Consider the following 23,589-nt stretch of genomic DNA (forward strand, 5'->3'; position numbering starts at 1 on the left):
TCTTTTGTATCTCTCTGTCCTGCAACGGAGAGAGAGGAACCGTCCACTGCTGTTTTTTTTGGTCCATAAAGGTTTTGTGTAGCAGATGATCTGGGTATTTCAGGATGGACTGGAACATGTTGACAGTGCATCTCTCCACCACCTCCTCCAGTGTGTCCAACCTGGCTCCAACCATAGAACCAGCTCTTTAGACTAGTCTGTCCAACCGCCTTGCATCTCTGTGTCTGATGCAGCATAAAACAACACACCTTACAGAAATAGAGGGCCACCCAACCATAGCACACAGCTCAAAATGTATTATAATTATAATTATAAATTATTATTATTATTATATATTATTATTATAAATAATAAGTACTATAATTATTACTTATTAGCTTAAAGTACAGTACTTCAGTAAATGTACTTAGTTACATTCCAGCCAGCACATGTGTAGTAGTAGTAGTACTGTACTGGCAGTAGTACCACCTCCACAGATCCAGGGCTACCTCTTCCTATCGTTTGTACGCGGTGACGTCATGACGCACGGACTCACACAACCGCATTGTTGTTGGGGGAAGAGAAGCTCGGGCAGCCGCTGAGCTCTGCCGCTTATTACCGCTTCTTAACAGTCCTATTGATCCGTTATTATCCCGATCAAAGTGATAACACTCTGAAACCGGCTCCGTCGCCCTGGATACCTGCCGGTCACTCTCCGGTTTCACGAGCCGCGGCCGCCGTTGGATGAGCGGACTGAATGTGGATTTAAGTGCTGCTTTGCTCCGCAGGCCGCGCCGCCATTGCTGCTGTTTTTATACGCTGAATTCGTGAAAATACCGAGGTAAGTTCCGCACCACTTTGTCCTCACATCTTTTATAGAAGTCCCCTACAGTGTGGGCTGGTTAAAATAGAAAACCAGCCTGCCGTGCTCTGAGGAAAAGCCTCCTTTTCCAATCGAGGCAGTTTCTTGTTGTGTTGGTCGCCATATTTCCTCCCCCCTTCAGTTTGGGTATTGCTAGCAGGCTAACGGTAGCCTGGTTTGTGGACGGAGTGTCCTAATGCGTCTAACCGGCCACCGATGAGGCCGCTGCCTGGTTAGAGGACACCACCGGGTCGTCTTTGTATGTCACAGACCCGTGTTTAGGATATCACTTGAAAGCTGGCTCGATTCATAACAAAGATCGGCGTTGTGGGTTCGGTAAAGAGGAGCTAACGCTAGCTGGTTGTTAGCATACACCATTCAACCGAGAGAAACCAGACAAGCTGCAGCTGCTGTTAGCCGAGGATGGTCAGCAACAATCGGCTGCAGTCAGGCGAGCTGAGCCGACCGGAGCCTGGCTGTAATCGGCTTGGAGGTGTGCTGCTCTCGGTACATTTGTCATTCATCCAGTGAACGTTTTCACACTCTGTTTCCGCCCCCTTTAAAAAAAACTACAACCAGCAGCCAACTGAAAACACGGTCTAATCAACTGAAGCTGCGTAAACACACATCGGGACTTTAATTTTTAAAAGCCGCAAGCTGAACGTTTACGGTTACAGTGGCAGCTGCAAACTGTTTTGAGTAGTGCACAACTTTATTGGCCAAGTATGTTGATTTTTTTGTTTTTAGCTGCTCTCTGCCACTGACGGAAGCAGTAGTTATATATTTTAAGAAAGTAGAAGTAGCAATACCACAGTGTAGAAATACTGTCACTAGTAATAATCTCGCAGTTAAAATCTTATTTAAACTTGGATGCATCAAAGTATACTTAAAGTACCCAAAATAATAGGACTAATTCTGCAGAACGGTCAATTTCAGAATCATATATGCTTTATTATTGATTCTATTTAGTGATGCATTAATATCCACATAACTGTAATGATGCAGCTGGTAAATGTTCATCTGAGTTTTATTATTCTACATCCTGCTGAAGTGCCAAAATCTCCTATAATACATCATGTTTTGTACCTAAGGTTTATGTATATGTGGCAAGGGTACAATTGTAGTGAAGGAGAAAGCAGCCTTAAATTAAAATACTCAAGTAAAGTACCTCAAAACTGTGCTAAGTACTGCCCTTGAGTCTTTATGTCCAGGACCAGAAAAGCTGGTTTTCTTGTTCTCAATGAGAATTAGCTGCTATGTTTTGGTTGTGTAGTGTTGGTCAGAGGTAGCTGGACATTTAAATATGTCAGCCTGTGCTCTGGGAAACTGTGACAGACATTTTCACCAAGTAATCAAGAAAACAGTTGATAACATAGATATAAACTGTTGGAACGCTAATGTTTACATAACAGTGAAAATGACAGTTATCATTCGCTGTGTGTGTATTATTCACAGTGCAGAGGTCAAATGTGAAGGATGATACAGATACACTAATAAGGCTAAACAGAGATAAGGAAACGTAAACACAGAGCTGGGAAACACACAGTAGTGGTAAAGTGCCTGGCAGTGCAAAGATTTCTGAAATAAACCCTATGGATAATAATGAAATCGTCTTAGTCTGCTAATCAATTCATTCCTCCATAAAGAGGGCTCTATGTAGAGGTGAAATGATAAGCTGAATATTTGATATGTGGGTCTACCGAATATGACATCTATTTTGATAACTGATTAATCACGCTTGTCATTTTTAAGCAAATGTGCCAGCTCCTGAAATTTGAGACTTTTGATACTTGATATTTGAATCCTTCCCATGAACTACAAAAGACACAACATTTCAAGTTCAAGGCTCCCTTGTGCAAACCCTTATACGTTAGTGGAATATAGCGTTAACTTATTTTGTATCGTTGTATAAAGTTGTGTATATAACCTTTATACATTTTATTTGGTAACTGAAATTTGTCTGTAGTCTCTAGTGTCTAAAAATGTCAATTATGAAAATCTTTTTCAGATTTTGAGTCCTAGTTGATTTGATCAGTAAACTAAACTAACTTTATATTTTATTACCTTTAGAGAGTGCTCTTTATTTAACAGGGATATGAATAGAGGAATGATTATTTATGCATCGTTTGCTTTTTCACAGAAAATTATTATTATTTTTGCAATTATCTGTACCAAATAAAGAATAGAATACCATTTTTAGGCCGGGACATCTCTGTAGAACTACAATACTTCTATTAAAATGGTGTTTTGACACATATTTTGCCTTAACTGGCTCATGCAATTTGAAGATTGTATTAGTAAACATTGTGATTTTGATAAAAAATTCAGAGTAATTGTTCAGGTGCACTGCAAAATAAATATAAAGTATTAGAACTAAAATTACTTGCATGTAGAGAGAAAGTAATATTTTTTGTCTTAACACATGTCTCTGGTTGAAGACTGGAAGACAGCCTTGTGTAAACACATGAACTGCCCATCATTGTGTCTGCAATGCTTCATTGAGAATTAAGGCTGTACATGATTACTGCAGGTTTCTGTTAGATCCTACACACACTGCCCAGTGTGCTGGTTGTTGCTTCACAGAGTGAATGACATAAAAACTGTTTGCTGACACGACATTACGCAAGTGTGCCACTGACACTGTTGTTTCATCGCTCCCGCTTGCAGGGTTTTTTTACGGCTTCAAAATGAAGAAGAAAAGTCGACATCACCGACCAGCGGTGCTGAAGAGGGATTCCTCTCCCATCAAGCCGTCGCCCAACCGGGAGACGCTGACGTATGCGCAGGCTCAGCGGATAGTGGAGCTGGAGGTGGACGGCCGCGTGCACCGGCTCAGCATCTACGACAAGCTGGACGTCATCTCCGACGACGACCCCACAGCGCAGGAGATCATGGAGTGCAACAGCAACAAGGAGAACAACGAGAAGCCCCAGCAGGTCCTGGTGCGCTCCGTGCGCCTCAAAAACAACCAGCAGAAGAAGAACGCTTCACTCGTGGCCTCGCAGGGAACCGGCACGCACGGCAGCAACAGCGGCCTGTTGGAGGCAAAGGTCAGAACGGTTGAATACAACTTGCCCGTGGTGCCGAAGAGGCCGGCGGCGTATTACAAATACACGGAGAGGACAGCGGAGGAGCTGGACGACGAGGTGGAGTACGACATGGACGAGGAAGACTACGCCTGGCTGGAGCTTTTCAACGAGAAGAGGAAGAGCGACGGCATCAGCCAGGTGTCGCACAACCTGTTCGAGTTCCTCATGGACCGCTTCGAGAAGGAGTCGTACTCGGCCACCCAGGGCCAGAGCGACCTGCAGTCGCTGGTGGACGAGGACGCCGTCTGCTGCATCTGCATGGACGGAGACGGCGCCGACAGCAACGTCATCCTCTTCTGCGACTCTTGCAACATCGCGGTGCACCAGGAGTGTTACGGCGTGCCGTACATCCCCGAAGGCCAGTGGCTGTGCCGACACTGCCTGCAGTGTCCGTCGCGGCCCGCAGAGTGCATCTTCTGCCCCAACCGGGGCGGCGCCCTGAAGAAGACCGACGACGACCGCTGGGGCCACGTAGCGTGCGCTCTGTGGGTGCCCGAGGTCGGCTTCTCCGACACGGTTTTCATCGAGCCCATCGACGGCGTCCGCAACATCCCCCCGGCGCGCTGGAAGCTCACCTGCTACCTGTGTAAAGAGAAAGGCGCGGGAGCGTGCATCCAGTGCGACAAGATCAACTGTTACACCGCCTTCCACGTCAGCTGCGCCCAGAAGGCCGGCCTCTACATGAAGATGGAGCCCGTCAAAGAGGTGACGTCGTCCGGCGCCGCCACCTTCTCCGTGAAAAAGACGGCCTACTGCTGCAGCCACACGCCCGAAGGCTGCGACTGCCGGCAGCTCAACATCTACGAGGAGCCGCACCCGAAAAACGGAGCTTGCATCAAGAGGAACGACAAGAGAGGGAAGTCCCGAGCCAAGGGCTGGCATAAGAAGAAGAGTAAGAGAGCGGAGCCCGAACCAGAACCGGAACCCGAGACCCCCAATAACACCGGGCCCAGTATCACCGCTTCAAGGTAGGCAGGCAAACACGACTCTCAGAACGCATCTGTCACATGAATTAATAATAATAAACTCCGTCTCACTGTCAGGGTTCTTTAGGAGTCACATCATTGTTGAAATAATCATGTCAACGACCAATAAAATGTGTACAGAAAAGTTTACAAGCAGTGCATCCCAAGATCCACAGAATACAATCTGTCTGGGTAACACAGAATATTATAGAATTTTTTAATGACTGTTTAAGAGAACAGTCAAGGGAAAAAAAATATTAGACCGCTTTTTTCTTCAATTTCTTGTTCATTTTAATGCCTGGTACAATTAAAGGTACATTTGTTTGGACAAATATAATAAAAACAACAAAAATAGCTCATAAGAGTTTAATTTAATAGCTGATATCTATCCATTTTCCAAAAGCATAATCAAGAAAACCATGGAAAATGTCTAGATATCAGCTCTTAGATTAAACTCTTATGAGCTATTTTTGCTGTTTTTATTATATTTGTCCAAACAAATGTACCTTCAGTTGTACCAGGCATTAAAATGAACAATAAATTGAAGAAAACATGGGTGGTCTAATCATTTTTTCCATGACTGTATTAATAAGATCAGCATCCTGATCCAGCATTATTGCAATACAGCGCACACTAGTAACCGAGTTGCCTTGTGAAACTACTAGTCATTTAAACCAGATTCCAGATCCAGATTTTTAGAAAAGTAACAGGTACAGTTCAGTTTTCTACAGGTGTGTTTCGGATTGGAACCACAAATTTGGACAATAAGCTTAAGTTACGTCCAGTGTAGTTTAAAGAAAACTGTGACAGTGTAATAACTGCATTAAAAAGCTGAATGTAAAGTTAATTCTGGTTTATTACAACTTTGATCTTATTTTTGGAATAATGGCACAGTTCTTATCCCTCTTTAAACCTCTGAAGTCCAGGAGGTTTTGGTTCAAATTTGTCAACTTCCTGTGCATTCATTTCTGTCTCTGTTTAGCATCTTTCAGTCTGTCTTTACATCACATGCATGGCTCCTTTTTCTCCACACAAATTTGGCTATCAGTCAGATTTTTTATTTTATTTTAATTTACAAAGTATAAAGCTGCCAGGAACCGAAAATACAAACAAAAGACACAGGTGTCTTTGGAAATGTACCTTTTTGTTTTACCATTTATATACACAAAAACAGCAGAAAAAATAATAAATAATAAAACTACAAAACAGTCTATTTGCATGTAAATAGTTTTCATTGTAGAAAGAAAATTCACATTTTAAAAATGGTCTAGAAACATAAATGGCACACTGTGAAAGCTCCTATGATTGAACTTTCAACTGGCTTTCTCTGCTTGCCTACATATCATATATAAATACAGTTATTACTGTAAATTAAACATGTGTATTTTCAATAAATAGATGGACTCCATAGGGTTAATGATAAGTATTTATTGATGAACACCTCTTTTCCCCCGTGGAGCAGCTTCGACACCATCCTGAACCAGGTTGCGGTTCAAAGGAAGCGCGTCTTCGTGGAGCGGGTGTTGAGCTACTGGGTGCAGAAGAGGCTTTCGAGGAACAACGTGCCGCTGATCCGCCGGCTGCAGGCCAACCCGCAGCCCACCAAAGTCGAGCAAGAGGTCAGTGACGCTTTCACTCTCAGTCGATTATTATCCTTTAATGTCGTTCTTCTCACACAGTTGGGTTTGTGTTTTGTAGCAGGAGCGCATTGAGACGAACCAGACGCTGAAGGAGCAGCTGAAAGAGTGGCACCGCCTCCGCCACGACCTGGAGCGAGCCCGCCTGCTGCTGGAGCTCATCAGGAAGAGAGAGAAGCTGAAGAGGGAGGAGGTAGAGTCACGTCATCTTTTATTTCTGTTCTGTAACTGGAGAGTCGCCGGTTCCAATCCCAGTACTGACAGATCAAGGACTGAAGTGCCCTTGAGCAAGGCACCTAACCCCCCTGTATAGCTCCAGTAATGTGCTGCCTTGCATGGTGTGTTCACTTGTGTGTAAAAAAGGATGGGTTAAATGCAGAGGTTGAATTTCCCCATTGTGGGATTAATAAAGTAATTCATCTTAATCTTAAAATCTTAAAAATTGACCAAAGGTTTCCTGTCTGGCTGTGTTTTTGATTTTCAATCACAGACCAAACGGAAATTAAGTAAAATAAGTCTAATAAAGGCTTGATGTTACACTTTTTAACAGGGTTCGTACGGGTGCCTGAAATCCTTGAAAATGCTTAAATTTTAATGTTGTATTTTCAGGGTTTAAAAAGTGCTTGGATTTTGGAAAAAGTGCTTGAAAATGCTTGAAATTGTTACTGTATTTCTCTTGCAATCTGACTATAGATAAACACATGTTCAATGAAAAAAATACTAAATTGAATATTGAGATTAGCAAACTGTACTTTTGGTTGTTAAAAGTGTAAAACCATCGCTGTCGGTATGGTTTAGTGAAATTACCCCCTTTAGCATGTAAGTAGTCATCTAACACATGCAACTTACAACTGTTGTAAGGTCCTGGAAAAGTTTGAAAATGGACCTTAAAAGTCCTTGAAAAGTGCTTGAATTTGACCACTCAAAAAGTGTATGAACCTTGTTTTAAGTTTGAATAAATAATTATGTTATTAATGCATTATGAAGCTATATAGTTGCTGTCAGGTTCATCAAAAACCCTCCATATTTCACTTAGTTGTTCTTAAGGGGTATTCAGACTAGGGCTGGGCGATATGGACCAAAAGTCATATCCCAATATATTTAGGCTGAATATCGATAGACCATATATCCCGATTTTTTTATCTCAAAGTGAGAGCAAATGTTCAGTCAAAGTCAAATAAGACATGTCACAAGTAGTTTTCATATAAGTGGACAGAAATACTGTATAACAACAGGAGTACCTTTTTTTTTCAAATCAAAGCTCCATAAAGTAGACATTTAGGTTAAAAAAATGTCTTAAATAAAAATAGCCTATAAAATAAAATAGGCCATTTTTTTTTTCTGAAAGAAATATATTTATATGAGAAAAGAATAACGAACATTACAAAATAACTAAATATGACAAACCCTAGTTAGGGCAGCATTTATATATAAAGACAGAAAAAAAACTAAATCGATACATGCGATATGGTCTAATTCCATATCACATTTAAAAATATATTGATATATCGCCCAGCCCTAATTCAGTCACAATGTGAAGTGAATTTCCATTTCTGTCATTTTCTGTTGTGCTCACAAATTTGACCACTCCCTCCCTTGTATTTAATTTGCCTCAAACACTTCAATGTTGTCACAGTGATGCGGTGCCTGTTTTACTAATAAACAGCTGACCCTCTGTGTCTTCTCTCGTCAGATGAAGCTGCAGCAGTCGGCGCTGGAGGTCCAGCTCACCCCCTTCAGCATCCTGCTGAGAGCCGTGCTCAGTCAGCTGCAGGAGAAGGACCAGTACAGCATCTTCGCTCAGCCCGTCAACGTCAAGGAGGTCTGCCGCCTTTCATCACTCCATTAAACAAGCCATGAAATCAATTACACTGTTGCACTGCAGTAGCCAGAGTTACTACACGTTCTGTTTATTAATAAAGTTATATTCAAATTTGTCATACGGAACGACTCACACACTGTTTTGAGTGTGTGAGAATCGATACAGGATAGTAGCACAATGTTTTGCTTGGCAATATTATATCGATTCATGGCCGCCAAGTTTCGATATATTGTATTTTCGTTGTTTATTTCCGGAGGCTAGTGGGCTCACTTTTAGGAATATACTGGAGATCTGGTATCATATGAAACTAAAAAATCTAAGGTATCTATAGGAAACATGTGTGTCAAGATATCGTGTCGGGAAGTTGTCGAAACAAGGTTTTTCTTTATGTTTCATTAAAAAAAAATCAGAGCAGTGAAGCTTAAAGTTGAGGAAAGTTTGATAAAATGCTGCAGTTTGTTGTCGTCCATACATGTTTGATATCAGTTCAGTTCAGTTTGACTGAATACTTTGTTGGTCAGTCTGTGGGTTTGACTCTCATTGTGGAGAAATAAAAAGACTGAAGTGAGATAAATAGACTGAGAATTTTCTCTTATCTGACAAAACAATTCTTAATTGAATTTAATTTTGTGGACACAAAATGCAGTTAAACAGTTAAATCACAATATATTGTATCGCAATATTCACCGTATCGCCAAATGCTTAAAATGGCAATAATATTGTATCGTAACTCAAGTATCAGGATAAAATCGTTCTGTGGGGCCAATACGCTGATTCACACCTCTACAATCTAGCGAGGTCGGATAAAGAATTAGATTAGATTAGATTAATTGTCCCCAAGGGGAAATTCATTTTCGCATCACTGTAAATTCAACAGAAAACAAAGACGCTCAACATTAACATCACACAACATGACATAGAAACATCACATGGAAAATGCTCTACTCGTCCCCCGAGTCCCCCCATAGTGAGTCCCTGTAAATATCCTGCAGCCACCAACGTGTCCCCTCTGTCTCCTGCAGGTTCCTGACTACCTGGACCACATCAAGAACCCCATGGACTTCTCCACCATGAGGAAACGCATCGACGCCTACGACTACAGGAGCCTGGAGGAGTTCGAGGCCGACTTCGACCTCATCATCTTCAACTGCATGAAGTACAACGCCAAGGACACCTTTTTCTACAAGGCGGGTCAGCGGATGCAGGACCACGGAGGAGCCATCCTCCGCAGGGCCCGCAGAGAGGCCGAGAGAATCGGCTTCGACTTCCCCAGCGGGCTGCATTTACCCGAAGCTCCAGTACTGGAGCCACCGCCCCCCTTCACCTGGGACGAGGGTAAGTCGATTGATCGTTTAGAAACAAAAATCACTGACATTGTTGGTAATCAGTGACATGTTTATTTAGATTCTAGTCAGTCGTTTTATCAGGGTTACTGCAGGGTTTTAAAAGGTAGTAAATGAAATTAGAAAAAAATAAGGCCAATAAAAAGTAAGAAACGTCATCTGACCAGGTATTACATTTTCGAACCATCCACTGCTTTGTGCCGTGACAGGTGCCGCAGACAGCAAACTTGGTGCGCATCAACATTTCTATGTCCGTTTTTAACTGCCAGGACGTCAAATACTTGAGACGTTATTACAACCGAAACAGCAACTGCGGGAGCACTCTGTTAGCATCACTAGAGTTTCTGTGGAAACACTGATTCTAAAGCTTGTTTTGCAGTCGAGTGTCATTTTCTATACTTTCTAAATTGCTGATTGATATTTACACAGTCACACCACCCAGAGTACAAATAACCGTAACAGAAAAGTAAAAATAAATGAATCACTTACTCTATAATAAGTTAGCCCCAACACTGAAGTTAAAAAGGTTTCCGCAACAGTTGCAGATCAATGTCGTGTTGGTATTAAAAAATATTCTGAAGGTATTAAAAAAGGTATTAAAAGGTATTAAATAGTGGTCGAACGATTATTTTGACATCAGTCTTAACCGATCCCCGATATGTGCTGCCGATTTTTTTTGGGCCGATTCTTGAAGCCGATATTGCCTTTTCTCCCTCCATTTACATGATAAAAATGACACAATGATAACAAATGTTACACAAGTCTCAATTTAAACAAAAAAAGAAACATTTATCAACAAAACAAACAAAACATTAACTGTTGGATAGCAAACAATGTGTATGTTGTTCTAGGCCTGGAGGTGGTGGCGCCTCAGATGATCCACATATTTGATGTGTTTTTCTTTTTGGCTAATTGATCGGCGAATGTAAGCACGTATCGGCCGATGCCGATACAAGTAAAAGACGCAAATATCGGCCAGCCGATATATCGATCGACCTCTAGTATTAAATTCAACTTAAATATTTCTGTATATACCCTGTAATAAGTGACATGTTTAGTACAATTCTAGTCAGTCATTTATGTGAGGCAAATTCTAAACACAAAAGTGCAATGGATATAATGGAGATTTAATGATGTCATGTGACCATCTCTCTCTCAGTGGATCGGCTGCTGACCCCCACCTACCGTCAGCTGACCCCTCTGGAGGTCCAGCTGAAGGAGCTGCTGGAGAAGCTGGACCTGAGCACGGCCATGAAGCACAGTCCTTCCCGCAGCAAGAGGCTCAAACTGCTCAAAAAGACCATCATGGAGGTCCGCAGCGAGATGAGCCTGAAGAATTCCCTCCGAAAGCTTCCACCCGCCCCCCCGGAGCCCACCCCTCCCCCCACAGAGCCCGAGGAGAAACCACTACCTGAAACCCCGGCAGAGCCGTGCGCACCGGCGGAGGAGAAGCCTTTACCTCTGCCAACGTTAGAGCTGTTAACGTCTCTGTCGCAGCTCCAATCTCCACCCCGCGACTCAGAGCCGCCTCCTCTGAAAGCCGTCAAACCCAGCGTGGACCGTACTCCTATGGAGCTCGACGGCGACACCAACACGTCTACCTCAGTGCCCGCGGACACACCCAACGGCCACGCGCCAGAAGCGCCGCTCCCCAACGGCGACATCCACACCGAAGCCTCAGGCGCCTGCAACCGACGAAACAACGTCCTCTTCCGCAAGTCCAAGAGCATCAGTCCTCAGAAAACACCCAAGACCCCAGAGTCAGCTGCGTTATCGCCACCCCTGGGCACCAAAACCTTCCTGTCGGTGGTGATCCCTCGCCTGGAGACGCTCCTCCTGCCCAAGAAAAGAAGACGCAGCAGCAGTGCCGACGGGGAGGAGGAAGAGGACGAGGAGTCGCCGATAAAACGCCTCGGAACAGGTACTGAGACCGGTTGTCCTGCTTCAGCAAAACAAATCTCCTCAGTGACAGGAAACACACGTTTATTTTTTTGAGTTTGTTTTTTCCCCCTCAGGTATAGCAAATGGTTTTGTGGTGGAGGATGAAGAAATCTCGTTGTCTCCCCGCCTGCTGGAGCCTCGGCGCCGCTGTGCCTCCGAGTCGAGCATCTCATCTAGCGGAAGCGTCCTCTGCAGCACAAGGTGAGCGCAGGAGGAAATATTGTTTTATTTATTAAAATTAGTGATGCACGATGTTGGATTTTTTGCCGATATCCGGTAAGCCGATTTTTTACAACTCATTTAGCCGATTACAGATACCGATATTTTTTTCCCGCACAACTAATACCCACAATCAGGGCAAATTTGGCCAATTTCCCAATTGACATAATAAGTAAACATAACCTCTGTTTTCTGTGAAACAGAGTGAAAAACATGTGAAAAGTGCAACTGTACAGCAATTAAACCCAAATTGAATAAAACGTCATGTACCTTACAGACTGCTGCTTAAATTCAAATTTAACTTAAAACAGGAGCCCAATATGTGACGACTCAATCTGCACTGTGCAAACAAAATCACAAAAAGTACCAAAAATATAAGCAGCTTCAGTCCCTAATCAGAACATAAATAAATAGGTGGGCTCAGACTACACTGCACAATTCTATGAGCTACAAACAAGGTGCAGCAGAGTGGTGATGTGCACCACATTATTTAATCACTTTATTATATCGGAGGATATCAGAGTGTTGGCCGATGTCCGATAATTCATTTTCAAGCCAATATCGGCCGATACCGTTAACGCGCCGATAATATCGTGCATCCCTAATTTAAAAAGTTTTTACCATCAGTGATGATTATAACCTACTGACCAGGGGTTTCATGCTTTCAACTCTAAATCAAAAATCAATTGAAAGTTGCTTTCAACTTCAGTTAACAAAGGTTGGGATTAGGGATGGGCGTTTGGAAGAAACCTGCTAACTCGATTATCTATAACGTTAATGATCAAATAAATGATTAATCGCTGCATGCATACATGCACAAAATAAAAAAAATATTTATACAGTACTATGCAAAAGCCTGTTTTGATAACGGACGCTTTTATTTTGAAAGGACAAAAAGAGACTTGATCCTGTTGATCGTTATATTGTAAAGATAACGTCAAGGAGTTCAGTGTTTTATGTTTTAGCCCCCGAACAAGCATGAGGTTAGTTTTCACAGTAATCTTGCATATTTGAATGTGTTTTGTGTTTAAATAAGTTCCGTATAAAATTCAACTCAGTAATTCGTGCTAGCAAGGTTTGATAGTAAGCTAGTTCCGCTCAAATTAATACTATTTCTGTGTGTTTTATAATTAGGGCCTCGGGGCAATCGCACCGAGCACTACTGTTATACTGTGGATTTCTTCTTATTCCTCTTGCGGACGCAATTTCGTCCCGCTACTAGTCCTACAACTTAAAGAGTTGCAGGACAAATTATATATCAAAACGTGCGGATTGATCGGGATCAGTGTGCTATTACTTTTCTCTACGGAATATTAATTTTTCGTGACGTAAGTATTTTCAATTTTAAAACTGCGCTCCAGGCCGCAAATTCCACTCTACAGAAATAATTTATACATAGAAACGTAGGAAAATTTGTCTTCTCACTCACAATCCTCTGGTAAAGCTGTCAGAGTTATAGTTTGGGCGTACGACGCACAGATGCGGCACCAACACCACCAACAGCCTCATTGGCTCCCATATTAAAAACGCAGGAAGATTTCGGAAAAAGTGAGATTTTAAAGTTTTTTTAGATCGCTCTAACAAAGCAATTTTTTTCTTTAAAAAAAACATATGTAGATGTTCAGGAAGAACTCAGGACACAAAGTGAAGTCGGATCAATGATAGGTATTATGGTTTTGCCAAAAATGCTTTCTGTTCGAGGCCAGAAATTCCAGTCCACCTCTGGCTGCTGTCACTCTTTCATTAACAGGTGTCAGTTAATTCTGTTGATTGCTTTGATCTGATTGCCTTTGATCTTTGATGTGATTACAGATACACACACACACACACGCGCGCAAGCGCTCACACTCCTCACACATGCATACACATGCTTCAAACACGCACGCGGACACACACACACACACACACACAGACACACACACAGGTAACTTTATGCGATTTTCGCTACACACACACACATTTTGAGGTTAAAGGGCATAGTTTGAAATCTCTGAAGAATCTCATCATAGTGTACACACACCGCCAGTAGCCCCCGTGGCCCTTTCAAAATTTCTAAAAAGGAAATTTTCTAGTTGTTATTGCAACTTTCAGTTTGCAAACTGTAGCTTTATCCAACTAAATTCTCAGCTCATTGGCTGATTGACGTAAAGACACAGAACTGAACGATCGGCGTGTTTCAGTTCAGTGATACTGACACGCAGTCCGAGATTAAAAAAAATAGACAGATCGATTAAGAATTCCACGAATCGACCAAATTCTTGACAACTATTATTCGATCATCAATTAATTACTCCCATCCCTAATTGGGATGGCATTCAGGAATGCAAGAAATATTACAAAATGAAATTATTTTGATGCAACTCGAAAAAGGACCATTTTGAAATTCATATATTCTATTTATTATAGGAAATAAGAATATATGGATTTCAAAATGGTCCTTTTTTGAGTTGCATCTATTATAGGAAAGTCTAAACTCTAAATTTTTCTCTCTTTCAGCACCGTCATCGTGTCTAAAAGCGGTAAAGGGCGGTCGCCGGCGGCCCGGCGGAGCACCGTGGACGACAGAAGCACTCTGATGACCTGCATCGAGAACGGAGAGTTCACCAAAGCTGCCAAAATCTCTCCAGGTAAACACAGCAACGTCTGACACCTGATGGATGTGCATGACACGGCATGGCGCTCTCTGATCGGTCAGCTTCTGCCTGCCGATTAACTAAACTTATTAAAACATCACTGTGATTATACTAATACTGTTTATGTGCAATCACACATTTCTATTTTTATTTATTTATTCCTTACATCACTTCTTCTGCTGACCCGAAGAGCAGTAAAGCTGTTCTGACCAGCAAAAGTTCTGATATAAAAGTCGTTTTTAAGAGAAAATGTTGAAATGGGAACCAGCAGCTCCTGGATGAAGTCAATGTGGGGTGTGTCATATCATATCGTTCACATTAACCCTCTGGGGTCTGAGCCTATTTGCCCTTTATATACCACATAATATTTACCATACCCATGTTTGGTATTTGGTATTTTCTCAGCACAACTTCAACATGATCTGACAATTATTTTTTCACTTTGACCAAATTTATTGACACATTGAGCCCAAAAATACACAAAAATCATGAAATCTGAAATAAAATTTTACTATTTATGACAATATAAACCACAAATATGCTCAATGATCTGTTTAAGACCTGAAAAATGTAATGTGGAAGGTCCCTTTAATTAATTATTTTTGGTAATTTTATGTCTTATTTTGGTAATTTTGTGTCTTTTTAAATAATTTGACTTTAAAAAAAAAAATATTTGTGTCTTTTTGAATAATTTTTGTCTTTCTTAATAATTGTGTGTCTTTTTTGGTAATTTTCTCTCTTTTTTATAGTATTTTTGTTTCTTTTTTGGTAAATTTGTGTCATTTTGTAATAATTTTGTGTCTTTTAGTAATTTTGTGTCTTTTTTGGGTCATTTTGTGTCTTTTTTAAATACTTTTGTGTCTTTTTTTGTAATTCTGTGTCTTTTTTTGTTCATTTTTTGTCTTTTTTAAGTAACTTAGTTTTTTTTCCCGTCCTTTAGTGTTGTTTTTGGTCATTTTGTGTCTTTTTTGTGTCATTTTGTGTCTTTTTTTAGTGATTTAGTGTCTTTTTTTTGGTCAATTTGATACTGCCTCCAGCGGCCCCCAGGTAATTTGAGTTTGAGACCTATGCTTTAAGGGCCATATCGCCCAGCCCTAAGTCAACAGAGACCCAAAGCTGCAGGTTTCAGCTGTCAAGGAAGTGATAAACAAAGAGTCGAGAAACAGGAAACCTGTGATGGACAAGAAGGAAGTGAAGTTAAGTCCGTTAGTCTCTGTATAGTTTTAGTTAATTAGAGACTCACATCAGGCTGCTCAACACACAACATCCATCCAATCCATTTGTTTTAACTAATGTGCCAATTATCTTTAGTTTACCATGTAAAGCTGTATTTTTCGGACTGCAATTGGACCAGTCGTGTTTACCTACTCTCATTAGATTGAAGGCAGAATGAGTGACCTTTTCCTGAAAAACAACACAAAAACTCCTAGTAAAATAATCCCTCTCAAACATCTCTTATGCCAATTTGCTTTTCTTTTAACCTTCCTCTTGTGTTAGAGTCGCCACTGACCTATTTTAGGTTTTAAATGCATAAAAGTACCACACGACTTTTGCTTTTTGCATCAAGGCTTTTTGACTTTGTCAGGAACCTTTTATTTAAACAAAATAAAACAAAAAATCTATTTCCCTGGCAAAAATTGTTTCAGTTAGTATATAAGATTATAAAACAATATCTTGTGAAATATATATGGTTCAAAATTGACCTGTAACACCCATAGATGTTATTATTGTTAATATTAAAATAAAACATTTATTTGAGATATCTTCTCCTACCCCTCAGTAATAGTCAAGTAACATAACAATAACTAAATATGACAAACCCGAGTAAGGGCGGCGTTTATATATAAAAGAAAAAAATTGAACTATATCGATATATGCGATACGGTCTAATTCCATATCACATTTAAAAATATATGGATATATCGCCCAGCCCTAAGTTGATGTAATGTGCTGCCGGCCTTGTTGGTCATTTTAACTGGTGAAATCAGTGGAAAAACAAGAAGCTGCTCACTGAATGTTTTCTTCATTGAGCTCTACTAATAATAAAGAGAGTTAGAGTCACAGCTTTGCAGATATGAGTATTGTTTCTCAACTTTTTCACAGTCACACATTGTTTTTTTTCTCAAAAATAAGAGTTCTGCCTAGGATCAGCTCAGGAACTGCATTTCATCTGGGATCACTGTTTTTTTAAAGTCAATCTTTAAAAAACTTGTGTATGTGTGTCCTCCAGTGTGTGTGTCTGCTGGTGCTCTGTGTCTGTTGCATTGAATACTTCATAACTTGCTTATCGTTGTTCCTGTAGAGGTGTGGAAACCCTCCGCTGCTTCTCCATTTGTTCTGGAGCCTCTTAAACTAGTTTGGGCTAAATGTAGTGGATATCCCTCCTACCCCGCCCTGGTGAGTGAGTGTTGGTCCCCTCTGTGTCTCATTACCCATCTGCCCCTCTGCCATCGTGCGTGCTGTAGCTCGTGATTTGTGCTCACAGCCATGCAGGAGCTTCCAGCTGGCCCATCATGGACTGCTTTGTGTGTGTGGAGTCGGCCGCTTCGCTCAGAGCGTTTCCGGCTCGACTCGGCCTTTTGCATGCTTGTGTCTCTGAGTGCGGGCTTCGCCAACCAGGACATGCTCCATACTCCAGGAAGCTTCACTCAGTCTCCATCCCGCTCTGTTTTTTTTTTTTTCTCCTCCCCTCCCCCGGTCGTCACAGATCATGGACCCAAGAGCTCGGAGGACGGCGTGTCAGCAACACGGGGCGGAGCTTCCCCAGCCGCCGCAGGACGTTCTCAGAGCCGGAGAACGGATGCAGTTCAAGTCCGCAGAGAAACTCTTCCTCGTCCACTTCTTCGACAGCAAGCGCAGCTGGTGAGGAACTCGCCGAACCACAAAAACAAAAAGGAGTTTTGTAGTTTTTTCAGGTGCTGATACGAATATCACTCATGCCGCGTTTCCACTGCATGGTACAGTTCTGCACGACTCGACTCGCTCTTTGTACCAGGAAATTTTCTCTATTTGCTGACGGTACCTGCCGACACCACCTACATCAACACCGCCACTGCATGAAAACTGTCGTGACATCGTCTTCAACTCTCACTGGATCCTTTCATTGGCAACCAAATAGAAGAATTTCTGCACTTTCTTAATTGTACGGCGTTGTTTTTGGGCTGCTATTTTTTAAATTGGGGTGAATTAATAAAATTTTTTGGTTGTGGTAAGGGATGACGCCGATCGATCGGCAACTGTTCAGATTGGCCCGATATAAAAAAAACGATCGATCGAAAAATCTGATCAAAGGTTAAAATCACCGATCCGATCCCATTATACGTACATGTGCTTTACGTGTCTTTCAGTGTTTGTTATGGTGTGATATACATTCCGGATCCAAAGGTGGCGGTAGTGCGCCAAAACGCTGCCGCTTTAAAACGAAGAACAAGTGTTGTGGTCACGCAGCCTGCATGCATCTACACACACCCACATCATGTCTGCGATATGGAACTTTTTCGAAGTGAGTGAGTCCGATGTCACACACTCTAGCTGCAGTTTATGCAAGCGTTTAGTGCCTCGTGGGGGAAACAACCCAACCAGTTTCAACACAACAAATTTAATTAGGCACTTGAAGTAATTTCACACAAAAGAACACATCGATTTCCTGAAACAGACGAGCGAAAAGAAGAAAAAAAAACGCCTGCAAACAACAATATTATATATATGCAACAATACAGCCATTTAAAATGGATAGTATCAATAAATGACTGAACTTTCAAGATGAAGCCATGTTGGCATATTGTTTTCCACAGTGCCACTGCTGCTATGAAGGAATATTAAAGTTACTGCTATGCAATAAATAGCTGATATCTAGACATTTTCCATGGTTATCTAGATAATGATTTTGGTTATTATAAAGTAAAACCATGGAAAATGTCTAAATATCAGCTCTTAAATTCAACTCGTATGAGCTATTTTTGTTATAGTTATATTTGTCCAAACAAATGTACCTTTTGTTGTACCAGGCATTAAAATGAACAAGAAATTAGAGAAAACAAGGGTGGTCTAATATTTTTTTCCATGACTTTAAATTCAGCAGGCGGAACCGTAAATAATGCTGCGTTCAATTGCACTCGGAAATCAGAAAGATCCGAGTTGGAAATTCCGACTTCCGATGTAAATGCGTTTCATTGCTCAACCTCGGAAAACATGGCCGGCCACAGCGAATTGATGTTTGTTTGGATGTCTTTCGAGCATTTAAATATATTAATATTAATATTTTTTACACTTTTACTGTGCTTTTTCGTCCCTACTACGCTCACACAAACTCTTTAATTAACAGAGTGGGAGTGCAAATACCACTACAACGTTATCCTACACTTTTAGTAACACAAATGCTAAATTAAACGACACATAACATACAAAATATTGACGATAAAGTGACTGTTTACCTCTCACGGTGTGTGGGCTGTTTGGATCCTACCCCAATTCCCGAGTCAGAATCCCGAGTTCAATGGCCGTTTAACTGCACTTTTACAACTCGGAGGTCGGATCTTTCCGAGTTCCGAGTGCAATCGAACGCAGCATAAGAGTCAGCTGAACACACTGATTCAACAGGAACATAAACTGAAGTCACCGATGTTAAAGCAGCTTTCCATTCGTCGTGTTAAACTCTGACCTCTCGTCTTCTCTCTCCTCAGGCAATGGCTTCCTAGATCCAAGATGGCTCCCTTCGGGGTCAACCAGACACTCGACAAAATCAAGCTGACGGAGGCTCGCTCCTCCGGCGTCCGAAAAGCTGTGCAGCTCGCCTTCGACCGGGCCACCAACCACCTGAACCGCGTCGGCGGCGAGCTGGAGCCGAGAGCTGGTCTCGCTGCCACGGACTGAACCTCCTCCTCCTCCTCCTCCTCCTCCTCCTCCTCCTCACATCATCCCATCATCCCTTTTATCCTCTTTCAGCTTTTGGTTTTGAGCACCGTCACAGCAGAGAAGCTCAGTTTCTGCCTAATACGCACAACAAAACACACACGCATACACACACACGTCATGTTTACCATTTCCTGCAAACTGGAACCGGATCGTTTTCACATCCCCCCGAACATGTCCCCCCCCCCCTCCGTGTCCGAAATACTGTAGCTTGTGACGTCCATCTTGTTTTGTCAAAGAGCTATGCAACGAAAAACAAACTCGGTTAGCGGGTGCTAAAAGTCGAAAGAGAAAAAGAGTCAAACCTTGGCTGCGAGGACCGAAAAATCACGGGTCTAAACCTGTTGAATGTGTCAGAGTTTGACCTCTGACCTCCTTAAATGTGCTGCAAGACTGCTGCAACAATCTCACTGCCATGAAATGTCCATCAGTGTGTGTGTGACTGCAGCAGCTCCTGTAAATATCCTGTACAAGGCCTGACACTAATTTATTCACTCCCTCAGTTTGTTTTTGGTACATTTGGTGTTCAGATATTTATACGGTCAGAGGTGTTGATCCACTGACGGTGTTTCTGCTGGTGCTATCTCTACACAGAGAAAAAACTAACATGCATACTGTAATGAACATTTTTATTTCAGCTCCTTTTTTTTTTTTTTTTTTTTTTACTGTTTTGTAAGTTATTATTAAGTTCTCAAGCTTCAAGTTCTCTCGTTTTGGCATTAATTGATTTTGTGTGTTTGCATCTTCCTTTTTTTTTTACCTGAATGTTTTTACTGGACTACTTCTACTTTTTTTTTGTTTGTACATATTTATATAAAATCTATATAGATGCTCTCAAAGTTTAAAATGCCGAAAGTGCATCATTCACACCGAAACCAAAAAATTCTGCTGCCCACAAGTTTCCCACTAATGTGTTTTTTTTTTTTTTTACAGTTTAGTTGTTTTTCAGGTTTTCAGCCTTTTTTGTGTGTGTGCTGTGATGAGTTCAAGTCTTCTGTAAAACGTCACAGAATCATCTTTTCCATCTGAACTGAACTACAGTCGGCTGTAGGAGAGAAGAGAATGTGCCTGTACTAATTTATTGTAAAGCAGAAAATGTATATGCATTACTTTATAGAGAGAGTATTGTAAGAAAATACTACGGGCACACGAGGAGCCATGTGTAGAGGCCCCTCCTCTTCTGATGTTGTGTGAGTTTTTTTTATTTTCTTTTGATAAATAGCATTAAATCTGAGAGGTGAGGTGATAGTGTTTGATGTTTTTTTTGGCAGGGTAGCGCTGGGTAGAGCTGTTTTGTTTGGCCCCTCTGGATGTGGATGTTGTGTGTAAATAGATTTGGTACTTTAGCAGATTCTCTGGGAAAAACCACAGTTATAGCCAACGGGAGCGGAAACCAGCCGACAGCAGGCTGGTGGGATTTTTATACTAAAACACTGAAAAATTAAAATATGTTATTGAATCACTGATTCTGAGTGTCCTGGTTTTATTATTACTTTTATTTTATTTTATTTTATTTTATTAGATTTTAAGACACTTATTGATTGGATTTATATTTTAATTTATTACTTAATTATTATTACCCTTGTATCATTTTTCAGGAAATTTAGTATATTTTTTTAAAAATGTATAAAAATATATATACATATTTTAATATCCTGACTTTAATATTTTATTTTAAAGTTATCATGGTTTCATTTTTTTAATATAAATGAATAATAAATATTTCTTTATCAATTTTTTGGCAAAGTCTTTGATATTTTATTTTCATAAATTATTTTATTTTAATTTTATAGTTTTTTTTATTTTCTTTATATATTTATAAAATCTTTTTGGCATTTCTACCACTAAATACTTTTTAGTAAAGTAAAGAGAAGTATCCACTAAAAATAAAATACTTTTTTTCTAATTTAAAAGAAAGCTCGAGAACAGTAAATTTAAGCTCCAAATTAGCACAAATAATAAATAAAAACCAAAATAAAATGAGATAAGATACTTTTAAGGCCAGTTTAATCTAAATATAAAGTCCTTAACTGACCACTAGGTGGCGGTGTTGTGCTGTCAGTCAAACAGCTGATTCAGAAATTAACAGAAACCACTGATTCAGATCTCTGATCTACATGAGGACGAGGAGAAAGTCTTTTATCTGAAGACAGCAGCAGCTCGTTGCACAAATCTCGTTATGTTATTAATTATTGATGACTATTTGTCAGTCACAATGGTTTAGTGCAGCATTTTTTAAATGTTAGCCACCTCAACACTTGTATCCTTTGTTTAGCCCTCTGGAGTCCATCTATTTATTGAAAATACATGTTTTATTTACAGTGATACCTTCATTTATATATGATATGTAGACGAGCTGAGAAAGCCAGTTGAAAGTTCAATTATAGGAGCTTTCACAGTTTCTAGACCATTTTTGAAATGTTAATTTTATTTCTACAATGAAAACTATTACCTTTTTTAATGCAAATAGACTGTTTTGTAGTATTATTTATGATTATTTCTGCTGTTTTTGTGTGTATAAATGGGAAAAAAGAAGGTACATTTCCATAGAAACCTGTGTCTTTTGTCTGTATTTCTGGTTCCTGGCAGCTTTATACTTTAATTAAAATAAAATGAAAAATCTGACTGATAGCCAAGTTTGTGTGGAGAAAAAGGAGCCATGCATGTGATGTAAGGACAGACTGAAAGATGCTAAACAGAGACAGAAATTAATGCACAGGAAGTTGACAAATTTCAACCAAATCTCCTGGACTTCAGAGGTTTAAGCTGGTTCAAGTGATCTATTAAGGGGAAGTTTTCAGGACACACAGGACAGGATGAGAGAACTGCTCGTCATTTCGGGACTGTGCAACATTTTTCAGTATCCACTGTAAAGATTCCCCTCATTCTTTTTTCTAGAACTGCTCAAGCTGTCATCCTGGAACAGTCCAGCCACAAACCATTGATTGAATTGAGATCTGGATCATGTGGCACACTCAACATCAAAATCAGTGTTTTTGATTTTGCCCTTCATGTACCACATGAAAAATGTTTACTTTACCCATAGTTGGTATCCATTTTTCTTCACCTATATGATATGACAATTATTTTCTCAATTTAACTTACTTTATCAACATATTGAGCCCAAAAATCATGAAATCCAAGTTGAAAAATCATACTATTTACTACAATAAAAACCACAAATATGCTTTTTGGAAAAATGTAAACACAGGATACAAATATGAACATATTAAAAATTAAAAAAACAAAACATTTTTTAAACATAATAAAACTATATACAAGAAAGTCCCATAAAAACATGTATATTTATAGGCATTTTTTCCTTGTTAGCAGCAACTCTTCAAAAGAAACTATGTGTAAAATTTCACAGAGAGCTACACCAACGCTCAATTATTGCTGTACTATCAAATTAAAACTATCATATCTTTGGTTTTACATGACCTTGGAATGTCAAACAAAAACTGGGAGAAAGTTTCAAGTCTGTACTTTGGAGTGAAGTTGATAGCAGCGCTCCATGTGGCCTCGTTTTTTATGATCAGGACGGCAAGATCATAGACCTCCTAGGACTAAACCATTCTGGTCTGCTTTGGTGGAGAATGATTTTTCATGCAGGTTTCTTGCAGACTGCATCAGGCTTCCTTCTGGATTTTTCCTTTTTGGTGGCCTTCATTTTACCCTCACAGGCCTTCCAAAGGCTGCTGCAGAGAAAACTGTATTTTTACGATGATGTGCTGTAACCATCATGTCATGGGAGTTTCATTTAAGGGAGACTTGAAGGTGCTGATGAAAACCGGCCCTCATACAGGACGAGGAGTTCGGATATTCAGGAATAACTTTGATCGTAGTATCTTCATGGTGAGGCAGCTGATCCGAACTCCTCCTGGACATCTTTGCGATCATCAGCCGTGGTGTGTTACCAGTCACGTCTGAGCTTGAACAGCTCTCATCCAGTTCAGCTGGTGCCAGTATCCCTGCAGGTCCATCTTTCTCAGTCTCATATCTTGTGAATATCTGAATATTTCGCTGATGACTCAACCTTTTTCTTCTAATTAGCAGCAGATATTTTGGGGCGTCCTGAGCTCGTCGTCCGGCTCAGCCACACACGCAGACTCTCTGAGTCTCTGGGGGTTAAAATGTCTTTGATGTTGGAGATAATTATCCGAGCATGCAGGGGTAATTAACTGTGTC

At 40.6% G+C, this 23,589-nt stretch overlaps 1 protein-coding gene across 4 annotated transcripts; it reads left to right on the forward strand.

The window, feature by feature from the left end:
- Positions 1–452: 452 nt before the first annotated feature.
- On the forward strand, positions 453–20,867 carry LOC131973409 (bromodomain-containing protein 1-like). Of its 4 annotated transcripts, XM_059335401.1 has the most exons (12): positions 453–820; positions 3,509–4,898; positions 6,358–6,514; positions 6,594–6,725; positions 8,226–8,354; positions 9,377–9,689; positions 10,857–11,618; positions 11,713–11,839; positions 14,354–14,498; positions 16,795–16,887; positions 17,198–17,352; positions 19,173–20,867. In XM_059335401.1, exons 2-12 carry the CDS (start codon positions 3,529–3,531, stop codon positions 19,360–19,362), a joined length of 3,573 nt encoding a protein of 1,190 aa, XP_059191384.1. In that variant the 5' UTR covers positions 453–820; positions 3,509–3,528; the 3' UTR covers positions 19,363–20,867. The 4 variants fall into 4 exon arrangements, with proteins under 4 accessions (XP_059191384.1, XP_059191380.1, XP_059191381.1 ...); XM_059335397.1 differs by lacking the exon at positions 16,795–16,887 and having other exon boundaries at positions 14,354–14,484; positions 19,173–19,329; XM_059335398.1 differs by lacking the exon at positions 16,795–16,887 and having other exon boundaries at positions 6,597–6,725; positions 14,354–14,484; positions 19,173–19,329.
- Positions 20,868–23,589: the final 2,722 nt, after the last annotated feature.

The sequence above is a fragment of the Centropristis striata genome, chromosome 6 (assembly GCF_030273125.1).
Source record: "Centropristis striata isolate RG_2023a ecotype Rhode Island chromosome 6, C.striata_1.0, whole genome shotgun sequence".
Classification (NCBI taxonomy): domain Eukaryota; kingdom Metazoa; phylum Chordata; class Actinopteri; order Perciformes; family Serranidae; genus Centropristis; species Centropristis striata.

Bases quoted from the DNA above. Each gene is read 5' to 3' on its own strand.
- LOC131973409 (XM_059335401.1), top strand. From the start codon at position 3,529: ATGAAGAAGAAAAGTCGACATCACCGACCAGCGGTGCTGAAGAGGGAT. The intron at 6,726-8,225 runs GTAGAGTCACGT...TTCTCTCGTCAG, and splicing joins AGAAGCTGAAGAGGGAGGAG to ATGAAGCTGCAGCAGTCGGC. The intron at 9,690-10,856 runs GTAAGTCGATTG...TCTCTCTCTCAG, and splicing joins CCCCTTCACCTGGGACGAGG to TGGATCGGCTGCTGACCCCC.